At 40.7% G+C, this 21,224-nt stretch overlaps 2 protein-coding genes across 4 annotated transcripts in view; one reads left to right on the top strand and one right to left on the bottom strand.

The window, feature by feature from the left end:
- The window catches only part of SSH2 (slingshot protein phosphatase 2), a 213,160-nt gene extending 197,581 nt beyond the window's left edge, over positions 1 to 15,579 (bottom strand). For 2 of the 3 annotated variants that reach the window (XM_041000224.1, XM_041000225.1), the window contains exon 1: positions 15,363 to 15,579. In XM_041000224.1, the coding sequence (XP_040856158.1) occupies positions 15,363 to 15,425 (63 nt within the window). In that variant the 5' untranslated portion in view covers positions 15,426 to 15,579. The remainder of the gene's footprint in view (positions 1 to 15,362) is intronic. The other variant, XM_041000223.1, reaches the window with a different exon arrangement.
- Positions 15,580 to 17,435: 1,856 nt separating this feature from the next.
- The window catches only part of EFCAB5 (EF-hand calcium binding domain 5), a 93,477-nt gene continuing 89,688 nt past the window's right edge, over positions 17,436 to 21,224 (top strand). Inside the window, exon 1 of the mRNA XM_041000233.1 lies at positions 17,436 to 17,957. The gene's annotated coding sequence lies outside the window, so the exon portion shown is untranslated. The remainder of the gene's footprint in view (positions 17,958 to 21,224) is intronic.

The following is a 21,224-nucleotide window of genomic DNA, read 5'->3' as shown; positions in this document are numbered from 1 at the left end:
TTTGTTTGAAAACAAGACAACTCTGTATCATGTAATAAATGATAACATACAAGTTTAGACTACTTCCAGCAAAAATCACCTGACAGCACCTGAATAAAAAGATGTTATTGCTCTTGAAGAATTTTACTGTCTACCACTGTTATTCTTCCTTTCAGATTTTGGATCTTCATGTACTCCCTTCTGTTGCAACCAGCAAAATACACGTTTCCTCTAAGAAACCTGGTTTCTCTTGCTGTAACACAATTCTGGGGATACCAGAGTTCTCTGTATGCCTCTATCTACATATGATTATTTATACTTAAGCACTACTGTCTGACTCAAGCAACTCAAGTCCCATTTTAATCAACAAATACATGTTACAATTCAGATAATAAGAATACAAAACTATCGTATTGTTGTGCACATAATACATATTTTTGTGAGTAGTTTAAGATCCTGTTAGACATATGTATCATCATCACAAAACAGATCATTTGTAACTGTCTACGGCTCTTATTAGCTTTAGTTGACCATGGTTAACTTCCTTGATGAGACTCCATAGTATTACTTTGCTTTTTGAAAATCTTTATACTCCAGGGCTGCTGCGATGGTTCAGCCAGCTAACATTCCACCTGCAAGTGCCCATATCCCATGTGGGCCCCAGTTCGTGTGCTGGCTGCTCCACTTCCCAGCCAAGCTACCTGTTTATGGCCCAGGAAAGCAGCGGAGGATAGCGTAGGTCCTGGGGACTCTGCACCCATGTTAGACACCCAGAAGAAGATCATGAATCTTGCCTTCAGATAGGGTCGTCTCCAGCCATTGTGGCAGTTTTAGGAGTGAACCAGCATATGAAAAACCTTTCTTTCTTTGTCTCTCCTTCACTTTGTAAAATCTATCCTCCCAATAAAAATAAATAAATCTTAAAAAAAAAACTGTTACAAAAGAAAACATTTACATCATAAATTTGAAAGGAAGCAATGTTTTTTGTTTGTGTTTAAAAATGGAATATTCTTCTAGGGCCAGGCACGTGAGTCAAGCACTTAAGTCACAGCATCTGATGTTGAGTGTCTAGTAGAGTCCTAGCTGCATTACTTCCAGTATAATTTCCTGACAGTGTGCACCATGGGAGGCAGCAGGCATGGCTATAGTACTTCCCAAGTGGGAAACAGGATGGGGTTCCTGATTTTGGTTTGGTTCATTCTTGGCTTTTACAAGCATCTTGGAAGTGAACCAGCAGATAAAGATTCCTCTTTCCAAATGAAGAAGTAAGCATTTTTAATACAAAAGTATTACTCCATTTGAATAATATATTTCACAATTTAAACAATTACAGAAGTGCTTATTATTTTAGGAATTATTAATTTTGTCTATAATTTTATTTTCATTTTAATTTAAAAGTAAAAGAAAGAAAAAGTGATCTTCTATTGTTGATTCACTTTTCACATGCCTTTAATACTGAGAGCTGGTTCAAAGCAAAGCCCAGGTCTCCTACGTGGGTAACTGGGGTCATATATGTGGTGCACATTAATAGAAAGTTAGAATCAGAAAAGCAGGGGTAGGGTTCAAACTCAGACACTCCATGGGCTAGGGATCAGGTTTTCCAAATGATGTCTTAACAGCTGTGCCAAACACCTGCCCCTAGTCTATAAATTTAAGCATTTATGTCAGAGCTTTTTCGATAACCTTATCTCTAAAATACTGATATTCCTCTTTCATCTATATTCATCTCTTCCAAACACTGAATGATGTGGAAGGGGAAAAAAATCATTCCTCCATGTTACATAGTGACAAGCTGAACCTGAACAACCTCAATTTCCCCATCTCCAAACATTACATGCTATATCTACAGTAAAAATAACAGCTATCATTTACTGAAAACTTAAAAGAGCCAATTCAGAGTGGGTGTGCCTAGTGCTTAAGAAACCTGGGTACTATGCTGGAGTGCCTGGGTTTGATTCCCAACTCTGGCTCCTGAGTCCAGCTTCACGTGAACAGAAATGGCTTAAGTAATTGAGTTTCTGACACTCACCTGGGAGACTTGAACTGAGTTCATGATTCTGATCCTGGCCCCGGCCATTGCCCTGCCCAAGCTGTAGGGATTTGGGGAATGAACCAACAGATGTGAACTCAGTTTTTTAAAGGGTCAACTTCTATGCTTAGCATCTCATCAATAAAAACTCTGAAACTGAATGAAAGATACATTCAGTTTACGCTAGTTTGATCGTATGTCCTAAGTAGAGGATAAATGTGCATAAAAATGTTATTATGTATTTTTTTTACCAGCCATTTCTTTTTTAAAAAGATTTATTTTATTTGAAAGGCAGATACAGAGAAAGAGAGAGAGAAAGACAGACACAGAGAGATCCCATTCACTGGTTCTTTCTCCAAATGCCCACACTGCTGGGCATCACTGAACCAAGGCCAGGAGCCAGATACAAGATTCAATTTTACCACGCAGATGGTAGGAACCTAGTTACTTGGGCTGGCAACACTGCATCCTGGATCTATAGTGACAGCAAACTGGGGTCAGGAACTGGAGCAGGAAATTGAGCCCAGGTATTCTAACATGGGATGCAGGAGTCTTAATCACCAGACTAAATGCTTCCTCCTGTAATTTTTCTTCATTGGTGATTTAAAGAATTTTTTTTCAAGGATAATTTTTACTATATCTGATTTTCAGCTCTTATACTCACTTTAGTGCTATATTAAGGTGGGACTTCTGTGTACTTTCCATACTCATCAAGATTCTGTGAGCAGGGAACAAATTAGCTCCAATTTACAGTGGAAGAAACTCACACAGAGAGCATGTAAGCTACTTGGCAGAAAGGGAAACCCAACTCAGGCTCATCTGATGCCAAAATCTCTACATCTTACTATGATGCATTGCAACGTTATATGCTTGTTTTACAGATGAGGAATGGGAGGGAAGCTTGCAAAAATTAAGCTGACTCACCCAATATTACACTGCCAACAATCCCTGTACCAGAATTTAAACTCAAGTTTAAGTTTCTTGGAAATCTAAAAAAATGACTGATAGAAATAAATATTGGAGTACTGAAATGAGACTCAAAATATGTTATGACGTTTCCACAAATTGGTGATAGATAAATCTGGACCTCTAGATAAATCTGGACAACAGACATGTTCTGTTAGGATCCTAAGGCATATATTTTTTAGGATTTTTATTTTATTTTTATTGCAAAGCTAGATACACAGAGAGGAGAAGAGACAGAGAAGAAGATCTTCTGTCCAGTGGTTTACACCCCAAGTGGCCGCAATGGCTGGAACTGAGCCAATCCGAAGCAAGGAGCCAGAAGCTCTTCTGGGTCTCCCACACGGGTGCAGAGTCCCAAGGCTTTGAGCCATCTTTGACTGCTTTCCCAGGCCACAAGCAGGGAGCTGGATGGGAAGTAGAGCTGTACAGATTAGAACCAGTGCCCATATGGGATCCCGGTGCATGCAAGGCAAGGACTTAAGCCACTATGCTATGATGCCGGGCCCCTTAAGGCACATTTTTTTAAAAAAAATCTGCATTGATTGCTATGTCAAAGTTTGAAAAAAATCCATTCCAAACATCCTTTTCCCTTGCCACCCAACATGCAACGATTAAGATGGAAAGTCATACACTTTATTTTTTCCAGATTACTATCTTGCAACTAGAGGTGCCCATATAACCTAGTTCTGGTCAGAGTCTTAAAGAGAAGTCTGCTAGAAATGGGGTACTGGTTTCTGGGAAAACTTCTGATTTCTTAATAATAGGCACAGTCAGTGCTGGTAGTGTTATCTTTTTACCACTTCCAGCAACAAGCACAGATGTAATGCAAAAAATCATAAAATCATCTTTTGTGTGGAGACAAGTATTGGACAGAAGTCTGACACACCAACAATGTCAAACAGAAATAAAGAACCTGGATCCTTATGGTGCTGCTGAATATTTCAATTAGCTTAGATCCCAGGTGGCCATTTAAGTATTTAGCATTCTATAGAGAATCAATTAATTCCTACTAAAGAAATAGTAGAATAAGGTTTCCACACTAACCAAAAACTGCCCAAGAGATGAGCTATTCAGACATTTATTCCTAACTCCAAAAAATATTTAACAGTAAAAGAGTAAATTTCTAGTTTCAAAATTTTGTGGAACTACCGCAAAGCAATATTCATAGATAAACCCCAAATTCCAAAAATAATCAAAAGTCCAAGACATTTCAAGGAGGCTCTCATTTAGAACAGTTAAATGATAGATTTTGACTACAAGCACTTTCAAAAAATGCCATACTTAACTCCAAAGTATAAATATTTCTTGTCGGGCCCAGCACGGTGGCGCAGTGGTTAAGGTCCTCGCCTTGCACGCCCGGGATCCCATATGGGCGCCGGTTCTATCCCGGCAGCTCCGCTTCCCTTCCAGCTCCCTGCCTGTGGCCTGGGAAAGCAGTCGAGGATGGCCCAAAGCTTTGGGAACCTGCACCCGCGTGGGAGACCCGGAAGAGGCTCCTGGCTTCGGATCGGCATAGTATCGGCCCGTTGCGCTCACTTGGGGAGGGAATCATTGGACGGAAGATCTTCCTCTCTGTCTCTCCTCTCTGTATATCCGCATTTCCAATGAAAAAATAATAAAAATAAAAATCTTTACAAGCACTTTCAAAAAATGCCATACTTAACTCCAAAGTATAAATATTTCTTGTCAGTTACACAGATAATATAAGCCAAGAGTTAAATTATTTTAAAGATGACTCAATTGTGCCCAACTGAACTTTAAACTGTGACAAAAAGTTTACTGCATCTATCTAAAAAGAATTTTACTGATAGCAAGCTGTAGATTGCCACAAAAAAAGTTGCTACCATTTTCAAATGTAACTCATAGACAGTCATGCTGATTCCCAGCGAGGTGTATAACTTTTTAGAAAGTGGTATGTTTCAGGCAAATATTTGACATAATTCAGTACATACCAAAATATACCATCTACAATGGCACTGAAAGTTAAACCATCATTTTTTTTTAATTAAGTATTCTACATAATACTGCACAGAATGCAAAGAATTCATCTAGGAATCACTGAACATTTACTATGCAACAGAGCCACTCACTTTACTAAGCATGCATTCTGTTCTTTCACAGGAAATAACACTAATCTCATAAGATAGGTATTACAACCAGCCCCACTTTACAGATAAGAAAACTGAAACTTAGCAAGGCTAATATGCCCAAAGTCAAATGCCAAGCAATTGACAGAGCTAGTTCAACTTCAGAATCTGGCTCCAGAGCCTAAAGCCAATTTAACCACTATGCCAGAATGTGCTTATGCCCCTGCATCCATGTGAGAGACCTAAAAGAAGTTCCTTGGCTCCAGCCCCCAATTTCGTCCAGACCTGGCCATTGTGGCTTTTTGGGAATTGACCCAGAAGATGGAGGAACTTTCTCTCTCCCTCTCTCTCTCTCTTACTCTCTCACTCCATTTCTCTTCCTCCTCCTCTTCCCCTCTCTGCAACTCTAACAATCTTTTAAAAATTCTACCATATAGCTTGAATTTAAAAAAAATACTTTAAATAACAAAGAATATTTTCTTCTCATAAAATTTAAAATTTAAATGTTTGGTTCTGTATCATACAAGAGTGTTTAAAGGCAAATGCTTGAGTTCCTAGATTTTTCAGCTGCCTAACCAGGCTTCCTCTAGTCAATAGCTTTCTTTGAAGTTTAATCAAAAACCACACAATCAGATTTAAAATGCTCAGAGTTGAGAAAGTTGCAATTTGTAGAGACAGATCTTGAATGCTAATAAAAATACTGTCTTTACAAAGATCTTAGTATAAACTTTTAAAAACACTGATTCTAGGAATAAACTAATTATTTCTGTTTTCCAACAGGATTCTGTAACATAAACTATAACAAACACAACCAAACACCTTGTTATGTCATTCATGTGTTCATTCAGTTGCTTTGGAAATGCATATTCTTAGAGTTGCATTCAATTTCAAGTGCCAACTGCTTGGAATGGCTGGGTTACACAGATTTTTCCTCCCACCTACTATTTCCTTGTACAAAGATACTTTTAAGTCTGTGAATACATTCAGTCTCTTTGGATTCTCCAAATTAAAAAAAAAATTACCTATTTTGCCACAAGATTTGTAGCCTTAATAATTAAAAACACCATCGTGAGTATACCATCTAAGGTGACCATTTGCAAAACCTTGTCCTGTTATATTGCAAAATATGCAGTAGACTAAAATGCTGCTAAGCATGGCCTATTAAATCAATAAACTCTGAGAGGAAGGAGAATTTCAGAGACTACATTTACATTAATCATTCTGCATGGTTCTCCAGGGTCATTACAAAGTCACACACAACATACTTAGCTGTGGAAATCTACAACCTGGGACAAAGATTCTCTAGTTTTAAAAAATGAAGCCATTATCAAGTCAAAGTTTAAAAGTAAGAAATAAAGAGTAACTAAGTTCTAAAATAGGCCACCCATCATAATTATTTTGTGATTGCTACTTGTAATCTAATTGCTTACTGAATGCCATTCTTCCCACTTGGAGCTTCCTGAGGACAGGGACTAAACCAGCTGCAGGAACCCCACTGGCAGTATAAATGAGTCAATAAATAAATATCCTCAGACTCAGAAGTACAGTGTTAAATAACTTTCACAAAGTGAACCAAACAGCTCCATAAAATCTAGAGTGGGACACAGTATTACTTCTTCCCATTTGTTTCTAAGCACATCCTCTCCCACTCAATAAATGAAGTATTCCGCCCCCCTATTTTTCAGGAAGTCTAGGGAACCACCGAATCTTTCACTCTTTCAGAGTCAGAGAACCTCATCAAACTTTCCCCTGACAAACAGGAAACTGAGGGGCACTGTGATTAGTACTTGTGTTGCTCAGATAAGCAAGAAGCAGAGCCGGCTGTAAAAGTTATCTGAGGGCTTGTGGCTGAAGTCCTGGCCTTGAATGCGCCGGGATCCCATATGGGCACCAGTTCTAATCCCTTCTATCTTTGAGCTCTTGGGGATAGCTTAGTATGTTTAAAAACATTGTAAGGCCTGAAAATGTATAAAAATCATTAAATATGTTCATATCCACTGTTCTATCCATTGATCAATACATTAAATACCTGTAAACCCTGATGATACAAAAATATGCAAACAGATCCAGCCTCTAGTTTAAAGGATAGGGAGATAAGCAATCCAAAGACCAAGTGCAATAAAGAGTCATGTCCCATCACAGGGAAGTACGGGGTGCCATGGTGCACGTAGAAGGAGCACCTACCATCATCTGGGAGGTGGAATCAAGGAAGCTTCCCAGAAGTGAAACTTAAACTGAGACCTGAAGGATGAGTAGGAGTTAGTTAGGTAAAGAGATGGAGAAGCGTTCTAGGAAGAGGGAACAGCATGTGCAAAAGCCTAGGGTTCAAAGGAAGCACAGCATGTCAGCTTAACTGTGAGCGGTGTGCAAGGCGGGGGGGAATTGGGAAGACAAGCTCGAAGAAGTAAGCAAAGATGGCTCATTCAAGGTCTCACTAGCAACTTGTAGAATTTATTTCAAGGATGATACAAATTAATTTAAAGAGAAACTTTACAATAAATAAAGGATTATTCATAATATATCAAGGAGGTGCACAGCACAAAAAATGAACAATGGCAAGTTTATGAAGAGAGAATATATAACTGAAGTGAGGATTACACAGCTCTGTAAGTTTACTAGAAGTCACTGAATTGCATACTTGTTAAAACAGTTATGTTTTAAAGTCTTCAGGTTATATCTCAATACATCTACTTTTAAATTTCTAATATAAATGTCAGATAGACATATTAAAATGTTCAAAATGGGACCAGCACAACGGTTTAACCAGCTAATCCTCCACCTGCAAGTACCAGCATCCCATATGGGCTCCAGTTCCGGTCCGAACTGCTTCACTACCAATCCACCTCCCTGTTTATGGTCTGGGAAAGCAGCAGAGGATGGCTCAAATCTTTGAGCTCCTGCACCCAGATGGGAGACCCAGAGGAAGCTCGTGGCTCCTGGCTTGAGACAGGCTTAGCTCCAGCTGTTGTAGCCATTTGGGGAATGAACCAGAAGATGAAAGACCTTTCTATCTCTCCTTCTTACTGTAAATCTGCCTTTCCAATAAAAATAAATAGATCTTTAAATAAATAAGATGTTCAAAATGTCTAATAACAAAATAAAATCAAACCAACAAGGCTCCTCAGTCTCAAAATCAGTAAATGTTTAAAAACAAAATGAGAAGATTCAGTATTAATTAGGTTAAGAGTAATAAACATTCTTATAATGTGCTGGCTGGAATAAACATTAATTGAAATAACCTTTCTAAAAAGCATAAATAGGCAACAGGCGCTTAAAAACTGTTTATATTTTATGATCCCCTAACTGTGTTTTTTAGAATCCTAACAATTTTAGTCAAGTACTTTTGCCCAGTGATGCTCCTCACAATGTCATTTATGGTAGAAACAGACAGAAAAATCTGTATGTTCATCAATAATGGAATGGTCAGCATGAGTTATATCCATTTAAATAGTATTGCAACATATCTCTGATATATACCAAACTTAAAAATTAGGATGCAAAATTATATATACATCAGCACTTCATTTTTACAAAACACAATACTAACATGTATTTGCTGTACTTTTCTTTGCTGTACTTTTCTCTATCTTCAAATTCCCTACAATAGTCATGTGATGGATTCTAGAGCTCATGAAAGTCATTTTAGAATTTCTTAAGACTTTTTTTTCAAAAACTCAAATGCAACACTTTAAAGTATTTATATCGCATAGAAATCAATTTATAAAATTGCCTTGGCTTTGTTTTCTCTGTTTAGGGAGAGAGAAGTGGCTGTATTTGAATATGTATAACTCTACAATATCTTATATATTTATCCAGCAACAACAGAAAATAAGATATACATAAAAGAATCTGCCAATTAATTAAAACATACATCTTACATGTCAAAATCTCTGAAATTTGTATCAGTATCTATCTAAAAACCACCACACTAAATCTGATTGATTCAATCAAGACAAGAAAAAGAGATTAAGCCTTCTTAGATGACATAGAGTCATCACTATGAACATATGAGGGTTTTTCAAAACATCAGTGCACATTATAAAAAATACGAACAGATTTAATTTTTCTGCAACAAAATAAACTTGGACTAACTCATAGTAAAAGAACTCAGCAGGATCTAGTTTAAGGCACTAAGGTTAAAAAAATAAACCTACAACAGCATTAGAAATCCTGTTCAAATTTAAGCAACACCACTATCAAATCTATGGTGAAAAGTGGTGAAAGCACTGATGCTTTACAAAAAGTTGATGGGAACAATGCCGATAAAGAAATCAGTAGCTTTTATAATGGATCACTTGTTTAAGAGATGAGAAGATGTTAATGACGAAGGCCACAGTGGAAGACCACCTGCATCAAATTACCAGGAAAAAATTAATACTGTTCATGTCTTAACCAAAAGGAATGAATATTAACAGAAACAACAGCCAACCAGGGGCAGGTTTTTGGTTTATTGGGTAAGATGATGATTAGGATACTTGACTTTCATATCACAGTTTGAGGTTTGAACTCCATCTCTGGCTCTGAATTCCAGCTTCCTGCCCGTGCAGACCCTGGGAGGCCAGAAGGTGACATCTCAAGTAGTGAGGACCCTGCTTCTTACAGGGGAGAGCTGATGGAGTTCTCAGCTCCTGGCTCTAACTCTGGCCCAGCACTAGTTGCTGCGAATATTTGGGAAGTGAATCAGCAGGTAGGACTTCTACCTGCTCTCTCATAAAGTGTGTGTTTGTTTGTTTTATTGGCAAGTTAGCTATACAGAGACACAGAGGAAGATTTTTTTTTTCCATTTAATTCACTCCCTAAGTGGCCGCAATGGCCAGAGCTGAGCCAGTCCCAAGCTAGGAGCTTCTTCCAGGTCTCCCATGTGGGTACAAGGTCCCAAGGCCTTGGGCCGTCCTCGACTGATTTCCCAGGCCACAAGCAGGGAGCTAGATGGGAAGTGGGGCTGCCGGGACACTAACAGTGCCCATATGGAATCCCAGCGCATGCAAGGTGATAACTTTAGCCATCAGGCTACGGTGCCAGGCCCATAGAGTTTTAAAAGAAACAATGGACAATACCATGAACACATCAACTGGTTTCAGTTCATGCAATTCTGATAAAAAAAAAATTAAAGTGCAGCAAACTTTCTGCTCCATGGGTACCAAAACTGTTGCACTCCAACTGCAGACAACAGAAGAACTTTCAATGGGAATTTTAAACAAGTGTGGTCAAATTCCTGAACTACAACTTTACAGGATTTGTAACAAGAGCTTTTTCAGTACATTTTGGAAAGCAAAGCACAACCAAGTAATGGCTACCAAAGGCTAAAGTGCTTCAGTCAAAACAATAGTGGATCAGTCAAGAGTAAATATCACAGCAACAATTTTTCTAGATGCTGAAGGGATATGCTTGTTGACTTACTGGTAGGTCAAAGAAAGGTATTATAAGAGTGTTTTGAGAAAGTTAGTTAAAGCTTCATCAGAAAAACACCTGGGAAAGTTTTACCAAAGAGTCCTTCTCTACCATGACAATGATCTTGCTCATTCTGTCCCTCGACACTTGTGTGAATTTCAGTGGGAAATGATTAGGCATTTAAAGTCCTGACATCTCTTCTTCTGACTTGTTTTCTAATATTTAAACAGGTTTAGAGGCTAGTACAGTGGCAGAGCAAGCTAATCCTCCAAATGTGGTACAACCTAAATGGATACCAGTTTCTGTCCTGGCTGCTCCACTTCTGATCCAGCTCCTGGCTAATGGCCTGTGTAAGCAGTGGAGTATGATCCAAGCCCTTTGGCCCTGAACCCACATGGCAGACCAGAAGAATCTCCTGGCTCCCAGCTTTTGACTGGGCCGACTCTGGCCCATAGTTGCCATTTGAGGAGTGAACAAGTGGATGCATGACCACCTCTCTCTCTGTAATTAGGACTTTCAAGCAAAATAAACAGATCTTTAAAAAAAATCTTTAAAGGGCATCTACTTTCCTCCAGCTAATATTAAAAAAGACTACAGTGACATGGTTAAATTTCTAGGACCTTCAGTTCTTTAGAGATGAACTAAACATCTGGAGACATCAGTTATAAAACAGCGTTCAAGCTGACAGTTTATGTTGGATTTATGTTTTAATTCTATTTCGTAGGAACTTTTTGGAATCCTCTCATGTAACACTTCTCATGAACGAATAGGCTATTTGTCCCTGTGGTTACAGCTGAGAATTGTTTCTTTCTTACACCAGCTATCTTCTTGTGCTATGAAACCAACAGCTGAAGACAATGGCCTTTCCTCAGCAGAGCCTGCAACTTTCTATTCCTACTTTGTTGTTGGTAATCTATGTAGAGGTTGGGAAATGAAACATCCAAGTTTTTAAAGCCTGTAGAAATGAAACGCTAACAGGTGTCAAATAAAGGTACCACCTAAAAATGCTTTACACACAACTGGATAATTTTGTTCTGCATACTAAAGATTGCTGAAGATAAATGGGCTCCAATGAAAGTATAAGTTCTTGATTATACCTCAAATATTGTTCCTTTACTCAATGACAGGTGTTTGTACTGGAAATGCCTGTGCTGCTTCACTTTTAATATAAGAGGAAGATACAGAGGAAGAATAAAGGAATTTAATTCTAGTGCATTTCCTGCATCCACCAGTTATGTAATCTTCAGGAAGTCTCTTAATCTTGATACTTGTCCTATACAATCATATCAAAAAAATTTAGGAAGAAATGATTTTTTAAATTATTCCCTATTAATTAAAAGACATCTAGTATTTAGAACTGTGTCCCACTAAGCTGGCATTTCAGATTCCTTCTCTTCTATATGCAATCAGTTTTTCATTTCTTTGAGCCTTCACAAGCCCTCACATTCTTACAATCTCAAAATCAGTTCAGGCCTTTATCTCACATCTGGTGCAGTACAACTGGCCTCTAACTGGCTCTGCTTACAGCTCTCTCTCTTTCTGAAATCCCTCTGCTTATAGTGACTGGACCCATTTCTCAGAACACCACTGTGATCTTATCTGCTCAAAATCTCTGCGGACTCTCCATTATCTTCTCTATCAAGTTCAAACTTGTAAGCCTGACAGTCGCTGTATGGCCCCAGCAGCAACTTACCTTTAGCCCTTCCTATTTTAATGAACAAATTCTCTAACTGGTTTATATAACTCCTTCAGATATGCCTTGCATTTTTTGCTTCTAAATCTTGGAGTACATGGGTTCTTTACACTTGGAATACCATTTTCTCCCTAGCTCTATTTTAGCCTATAAAAATTCAACTGACCCTTTAAGAACTAGTGAGAGCCACCTTGCCCATATTATTCAAGAACTAATTTGACAGCCATTGTAAGGAGGAAAAGATCACAGGTTCTAATGCTCAAAGCATCTGCTTTTGAATTACAACCTCAACCACTCACAGGCTATGCAACATTCTTTAATACCTATGACCTTTAATTCCTGGCACAATGAAGATGTCAGATATAGTTAGTACTCATTTGGATACCATTGCCATGAGTGAGTTTATCTTAACTGGTATTCAGAAAATACTAATAGCCATTACAAACTGACTATTCATGTCCAGGTAGCATCACTGCCCCCAACTCTCCTCTCTCTCTACTTCTTCACTTCTTATCTCTTTTTCCTTCACTGCTGACAGCCCCAGATAATATGATCCCGACGGACAGGTCAATGTATCCATAATTATTATCCATAATGGTTATTCACAATTAGTAGATGATGAATCAATTGTTTAATACCTAAAAAAATGCTGTGGAGCTGGCAGTATTAAAGTATTCTGCATCCTATAGTGGAAAATCATAATAGAATGCTTTAAGTGCTTACCAAAAATAATTTTAAGTTTCCCAACTCACAAAACAATTGTCTTTATGGTACTATTTCTCTCATACTTTCTCTCCCTTTCTCAAAGCAATGCAACCTATTAACACAACAAGAGATAGAAAAGCAAAATATATGCAGGTCAGATGGCAGTGAAATACTGCAGCACAAGGACCATGAGACAACTCAGATGAACCCAGTGCTGGATGAAGTCACATAGGAATACGATGTAAAGTGCAGGGTAACTAGCTCACCTGTCATGCTAACAATGCTGACTGTTCTTCACACACACCAGTCCTAGGATTCCTTTGCACGCAGGGCCAAGAACGAGAATAAATCACTGACACAAGCAGCCTAGTAGGACAGATGTACCAATTATTGAGCTCAACAATTTGGCTTACCAAATGATCAATTTAATTATCTATGCTAAAGTAACTATCGGGGGCCTGTCTGTGGCACAGCAGCTTAAGCCATCACCTGTGGTGCTAGGATCCCATATAGGTGTCAGTTCGTGCCCCAGCTGCTGCACTTCCCAATCCAGCTCCCTGGCTAATGTGCCTGGGAAAAGAAGCAGAAGACGGCCCAAGTACATAGGCCCCAGCCACCCATGTGGGAGACTCAGATGAAGCCCTTGTCTCCTGACCAAACTGCCTCATCCCTGGCCTTGCAGCCACTTGGGGAATGAATGGCAATGAGCCAGTGTATGAAGATCTCTCTCTCAATCTGCTTTTCAAATAAATAAATTGTTCTTAAAACAAACAACTGATAACATATGTCAGGATTCTAAACGTATGCCAAATTATGACTAATGAAGTCATATGAAGTAGACTTGGCCTTACTGTATACTACTCATTCACCTAAACAAGTCTTCAGAGGGTCCTAAAATGTTTTACCAACTTTTTAAGTCCATTTATTCTTAAATCACAGAACCATAAAGACTTAGAAAGAACCTGACGTGCCCCTATTTGCAGGAATTCTCTATAACACTTTCTCCAGGCTTTGCCCGAGTTCCTCCAGCAATGAGCACCACCTATGTTGCAAAGCTGTGCCCTCCAGTATCAGAAAACTCTTCCTTACAATCACTGCACACTGCCTCCCTGAACTTCTCCCCAAGAATCCCAGCTTTTCTTTCTGAAAAAAAAAAAAATCACAAGATAAATTAACCTCTGAAATATCATCACTTCTTAAATGGGAATCTACCTGTCCATTACTTCACACAAATTGCAAAAACAAGTTCAGAAGGGAAGAAACCACAACAGTACACAACAGAATTTTGAAATCCAGGGAACTACATCGAAATCATGATCCAGCATGCTTTCAAGATACCACGGCTTCCACTTCAGTTGCACATAAAGATTAGGAGCAACCCAATTTCTCTCACAGTAGAAGGTGGTTCAATGTTTATTGGATACGTTTTTGCAACATGATACTATTAAATCTACCATCACAGTTTTAAGAGCCTGTAAGAAGTTCAAAGATAAGTTCCTAGTGGTTCATATTTTCATGCTATTTCTCACTAACACATGTCTGTTTTTTTTTTCTCTTTTAGTCCATTTTGTTCCATTGGTGCAATATTTTAATTCCTTTAAAAAATAATAAGTCTTTCCAATAATGAACACTAAGGGACTAGAGTGTAAAGGAGTGGGGGTGGGGCTAGGAGCAAAGGCAAAGATGGACCCAGCAGGAAAAGGCTGGTTCCTGGGTATTTGCCTTCTGGTAGCACGCTTCATGGGCACAGCCATCTGAAGTAAGGAGATGTATCAACAAGACCCACCAACAAGAGCCATCACGAGCCATGAAGGTAAGGCATAAATGTCCCCAAGATGGAAATGAATCGGCATCAGACCTCAAGCAGCACCAGCTGCTTTCGGAGCTCGCGGAGGAGAGGTACGGGGCTCAAGAAGCAGAGACGACGGTTACCCTTCAGGGGAAGGAAGAAAACCAGAAGTAACTGCCGCTCAGCAGTCTGATGAAGGCTCAGCAGCACTGAACCCCAAAAGGACAGCAAGTGACTGACAGGGGTGGGGTGCGGGAGGCACACACCCCGGCGGGTCCCAAGAAAGGTGTGCAGAGTGCAAAGACTGGACCAGGTTCAGAAACGAGGATGGAGGGCGGTGGGGGGAAGGGGATGCGTCTGTGGTTAAAGGGGTCCCCTCCCTGCAGCACGGCAACAGAAGGTGTGAGAAGGGGGAGGGTGAAAAAGCAAGAATGACTCATTCCCGAAAGGAAGTGCTCAAGCCAAAGGAAGACATGCCACAGGAGATTCCGGGGCGAGGACCGTGAGGAGCTAGGCGCTCTGGGTGATGGAGAACCCAGCCCCACGTCCCGCACTTCCCGCCGCTCGGCTCTCCCAGCAGGGTGTGGGGGGGTTCGCGGCAGCCGAGTGCCAAGGCCTGGGAAGCGGCACGGCGCGTGCGCAGTGGCGTTCGGCGGGACCCGCTGAGGCAAAGCGGAGCCGCAGTGACAGAAGCAAGCGGAGCGGCGGCCGGGAGGGACTCACCGAGGCGCAGGGGCTGGAGGTGGTGCTGGGGGTAGGCGACCGCTGGACCGTGACCAAAGCCATCTAGGCGCTGCTGGGCTGTTCCGGGCAGGGCATTCTTGTCCCGAGTGTGGGGGGCGGGAGGGTGACGGAGCCGGGATGCGGAAAGGAGGAGCGGGGTGAGGGGTGAGGGAACGAGGAAGAGGAGGAGGACGAGGCCGCTGGAACGGCTGCAGGCTCCGCGCACACCCGCGGACTCTGGCCGACTGACGCGCCGAACGGGCGGCGGGCGGACGGACGGGCGGGCGCTTCGGCAGCTGCGGGGCACAATGAGCGCTCCCAGTGCGCAGGCGCCACCTGTCAGCAACCGCCTCTCCCCTCGGCGCGCGCCGCCGCCTCGCCGTAACCCTTGAGTTGCCGGAAGCCGGCCGAGAGCGTGCTCCTCGGGCCGCGCCCCCTCGCGCGCTTCCTCCTGCAGCCTGAGGCGGCGCGCTGCTGCGGGCTGGGGTCCCAGGAGAGCCCGGCGCCGGAGGGAGGCGCAGCGTAGGGGGCCCGTGGGTGTCCTCGCTCTGGAGAGACAACCATTTTATCAGGTGGGGCGCTCCGCTGAACTAACGTTGGAGAAAAAGAACCGAGGTGATAATTGAGGAAGGACGTTTTCAGATCCTCTGTCTGGGCATGGATCGGGCTGGCCTAAGCTAGGGCACCTTTGACCCAGCGCTGGGGGTCTGGGGGAAGGAGGGCTGCTTCTGAGCTTCCAATCCCCTTCTTCTAGTGTTTTAAGAGAGTTTATGAAAGAAGGATTTTCATCTTTATGCCGTGGAGAGCTTCCTGGTACCCTCATGCTTCCTCTATTACCTGAGTCTAAAGCCTCACTCATTATTCCTGAGGCGACTGTGGCTGAGGGTGCCTGGGAGGCTTACAGAACTGCTAAGGGTCCCATCTGTTATTTATCTCCCACTTGCTTCGTGACATGAAGATGTATCTTAAACAGGATTTGCCCCTTCTAGATTCTTCTTCAGCCTTAGCTTACATTATTTAGTAAACATGTGAATTATAGATTTAAAATGTATTTTTAAAAGAATCATTTTTCTGGAAGATAAACTTTCACTAGAACACAAACCAAGAATACAATGGGGAAAAAAATCAAGATTAAAAGGAGGAAAACCCCACACAATGCAAATACCATTGGTTATTTACACAAAGAAAGAGAACTGGCAAAGCTATTCCTTTGAGTAGATGAGCTGGTGAATACCACCGTACATTTCAAAGCTGTAGGGAGCGCAGGCAAGCTCCGCCAGAGTCTGCAGTTATTCAAGCCTTCCTCCTCCTGTTTGTCACTCAAACACTCTGGGATCTCATTGCTGCTTTTAAACTGACAGGACCGTCAGGAGTTCTTTCTGGCTGCTGTACGGTTAAGGACCACAAGAGCCCTCTGTGCTAAGCCTTTGTTCTCTGGGGCCCTGTGGTTGAAATAATTAGCAGGGAGGTTCCATCACGAGACACTGAGGGTCCCTGTACTGTACAGTCCTATGGGGTATTGCAGCGAAAGCTGCTGGTAGGCTTTTGCCCCCTGGCGGTGATGAAGAGTGCCTGCGAGATGAAACAAAGCTGGATGGTTCAACAGATTAAACAGTCTGTTTTTTCCCAGAGCTACACAGTAAACAGGAAAAGAGAAGGCAAGGTTCAGAGCTAAGTACTTTGATCCAATGCCTAAGAAACCAAACAGAAAGCTTACTGCTTGGCCAAGAAATTGAATGAACTGAAAATTGACTGAGCTCAAATGAATATATATGATTTATAAACCAAAGTATGGTTCTAGGAACAGAAATTATTCAAATCAGTAGGTCTTAATAAATACACTTTTCTGTTGGCATATGACATAAAAACGTGATTACTTATGTAGAGAAATATACTCTTGAGGAATTTTTCTGGAACGTAAGAGGCTTCATTCCATTAACCTTATGTGGGGAATGAGAACTACCACTGGAGTCAGAAGACCTAGTTTCTGGTTCTAGCTCTGAAAAATTTTAGGCAAATAATTTGTTCTTGTGGTTCCTTCATCCGTACAGCGGACCCCTAACCTATAGAATTCGTGTGATCAAATAAAATAATTATGGTAAAGTTCAGTATAAACTACAAAGTCCTCTATGTAACCAGGACATCTTGTTTTATTCACTTTTTTTATTTGAAGAGCATTCACTCACCAAATGTCTACAATAACCACGGCTGGATGAGACTGAAACCAGGAGACAGAAACTCATTCTGTGTCTTCCATATATAAGTGGCAGTGACTCGACTACTTGGCTATCACCAGCTACCTGACACAGTGAGAATCAGCAGGAAACTGCAGTCAGTAGCAGAACTGGGATTGGAAGCCAAGCCATCTGATATGGGATGCAGAATCTCAAGAAGCATCTTAACCACTGTGCTGTATGCCCACCCCAGGACAGCTTTCTTATTCTCTAAAGTTTGTTCCAAGTCAACTTTTTGTTGACCATAGCCCATGTGTATAAAACAGATCCGGGCAAAATGAAGTAAAAAGAACAAGGAAACATAACTCATGCCTTTTCAAAACAGGAGTAAACTAGTGATCAAGATATGTCTCATCTATAGGTAAGTATGCAAAATTTCTGTTCAACATATCTAAAGTGATAAAAGTCTAGTCAAAATTGGATTATATGTGGTACTCAAATTCACATTAGGCTTGTTTGCAACCAGAACTTAAGTTACAAGTTTGCAGAGGAAATTATTTTCCTGGTATATTACTTTTTTAAAAAGGGATTTGTTTATTTGTTTTGATTGGAAAGGCAGATTTTACAGACAGAGAAGGAGATACAGAGAGAAAAAATATTACATCTGCTAGTACACTTCCCAAGAGGCTACAATGGTCAGGGCTGAGATAGTCCAAAGCCAGAAGCTAGTAGCTTCTTCTGGGTCTTCCAGAGTCCCAAGGATTTGGGCCATCCTCTACTGCTTTCCCAGGCCACAAGCAGGGTCACTGGATGGGAAGTAGAACAGCTGGAACACAAACTGGCACCCATATGAGGTCCTAGGGGTACAAGGTGAGGATTTGGCTCCATCGGACCCTGTATATTATCTTTTAAGGACACTACTGGTATGGATTTATTAATTTATTTACTAGTAAAAAAGAAAATGTTTGTGTTATATGATATACACTGTCTTGAGAACAAAATAAATATTTATCTACCTCTCAGGTGTTCACAGCCTAAAAGTAGGAAAAAAAACACATATCAACAAATAATTGCTGGGTAGTTTATTGGTACCTTGATTTTAGTTACCTCTAGGAAGCTTAAGTGAAATATAGAGATATAAGAAAATGTCTGGGTATTTACCAAGTTCTACAGCAACACAGATGAGATCTAAGGAAATGTAATCATAATGATATTGGTTTTCAGGTTTTGGTTACAGATCCCAATATAGTTATTTCCTGAAGTGAGCTAGATCACATGTGAGCATTTGAAATATACATTGTCTGTTTCATTTTTCCATATTCTTCCCTGGGTCTCGCCTTGGTTTCTTCTTGGTCTTCTGATGACCTGAGAGAGCAGGTGCCTACTGCTATAGAGGGAAGATCCTAAGATCCTCCATTCTACTAGCTGAATGTAAGAAGAGAGAAGCCAAGAGCTGGCTTCCTGAAAGAGGAAGCTTAAAACAAAAGTCCTAGCTCCATTTGTAGTACCTTTTTTCTTCTTACTTGTGATAGTAATATCCTTTTCATCTTTAGCTACTTCAGAGGTTAAATCATAGGGCCAGTTTGGCTGGTCCTGTTTGGCAAAGCTGATGAAAGTTTTTCACCTCTCCAGAAAGATGTAGTTGCATATTTAGGAAACACCCCCAAATCTATAAAGAGACTCCAGGTTAAGAATCCTAATCCAAAGACTAAAGCAAGGGTTCTCAATCTTTTTTTTTTCCCACATTATGACATTCCTAGAAATTTTGTACAGCACACTGGGATAAACTAAAGGAGATTTTGAGACAGTTATATGGGGCTTGCTGAAACGTTTGCTTTCTTTATATTACATGTTTGTGATGAAAAAATAAACCTATTAAGAATGATATTAAATTTGAATTTGTGTAAGTTTTCAAATAAAATCTTAAAAACAATGGAAAATCTAGGATTGCTTTGGTGAATGTATAATTTTTAATATATGATTCTACTATTGAAATGACTATATGCCATTCCTAAAGAAGGCAGTTTGGCAGTGATTTCTTCAGAGTCCTGGTAGTCACTACCAATAAGAACTTAATTTCTACAATTAGGTGATGAAATTTATAAAACAATTTTAACACCAATTAAAATGTACATGTAAAAATTATAGTTGACTTTTTATTTTTGATAATTTTTACATAGTTGATTAAGGTGCAAAGAGTCAAGGGCTAGATGAAGGTGGATGAGACCATTATTTCTACATTCTCTTTTTTGCCTTCCTGTATCTGGGGGAAAGAGGGAGATAGGGAAAGAAACCATACCCATACTCCCTAAGATGGGGGACAGCCACCCAGTGCCATCCCAGAGTCCCCAGCATGGGGCATGCTTCGAGGATCCTGCTCAAGAGGTTTTTGATAGTTCAGCAGTTTTTTATTGCTGCCAATCTCAGCACTCCAAGCATGATGAAATCTCTCCAGACTCCACTGACTGACATAGTCCACCTTAGACTCTCTGTTTGCCCACATATTCACTGCCAATGCTTGGCTGGGGTAGTTGATTAATTTGGTCTCTCCTCCGTCCTCTATTATGGTACCAGGTGTCTTCTGCAGGCTCCAATGTATTGCCATATCCTCCGTGTGCAGCTGGATATGCTGTCCACTGCTTCTTCTAGCCACTGAGAAGGCCCAACTCTGACACATGAACATGGATCCTGCAATTCTCTGCATGGCTGGAATTCTGAGTCCAGTGGTTCAGTTGGAGGGATCCCCAAAGAAACTTCATCTGAGATGATCCCAGACCAGATTCTTGTATGTGCTTGCCAGTACAGGGTCCAGCACATTCTGTCGCATCAGCTTGTGCACATGCTGATGGTTGCAATTGCTGGGTCAATTCTGTCTCCAGCCCTGTCTTCTACACAATTTAGTTGACTTTAATAGGTCTGTTTTCTCATTGGGAAATGTAATATAGAAATACCTTGGGATAACATGACTAGATTCAGAATCTACTCAAATTCTTTTGGTGTTCTGTCTATTGTAAATAAGTGACAATATTCTAATATGCAGAATATCTGAAGTAATGATTCTACAGATTATTTGGACATAACTAAGACAACATAAAGGAAAGAATCCAGTATATATAAAGAGATACATTGATAATTAAATCCATCAGGACATCTGATAGGCCTCTTGACCTTTCTTGGCCACACCTAAGGCTGCCTGGACCTGGGGATGTGCACGCCTCCAGCATCTTTAAGATTCAGTATTTATGATGGGCAACAAGATACACCACGGCATCTTCCTTAACATGATGCTCTGGTGGAAGAACACACTTAGGCTTTTATTGACAACCCTGTCACCCTACTTGCCATTAGGGAGCTCACGGACAGGCTTGCATGAGACATCAGCTCCTGACTCTTTTCACATGCACTCTGAGAATCCCTAGAATGCTGCCTCTGGCCAGGGATGAATTACCTGCAAGTACCAACTGCTCTAGTTCTTCCAGGCCACTCCTAGAACTGACTAGATTACTATCTTAGAGTGTATCTGTAACTCATTCTTTGCACACCAAATGAAGGGTATCACTTCAAAGACTACAGTTTATATCATTAAGTGTATTGCTGGAGAAAAAAAAAAAAAAGAAAGCAAAGAGGTCTGGTTGAACGAAATGAAATAATGATCCTATCCTTTAAAATCCAATCCCTTACATCTGAA

This window comes from Ochotona curzoniae, unplaced genomic scaffold (genome assembly GCF_017591425.1).
Source record: "Ochotona curzoniae isolate NIBS_2020 unplaced genomic scaffold, NIBS_Ocur_1.0 scaffold_2453, whole genome shotgun sequence".
In the NCBI taxonomy this organism is placed as follows: domain Eukaryota; kingdom Metazoa; phylum Chordata; class Mammalia; order Lagomorpha; family Ochotonidae; genus Ochotona; species Ochotona curzoniae.
This window is presented reverse-complemented; position numbering and strand designations above follow the sequence as displayed.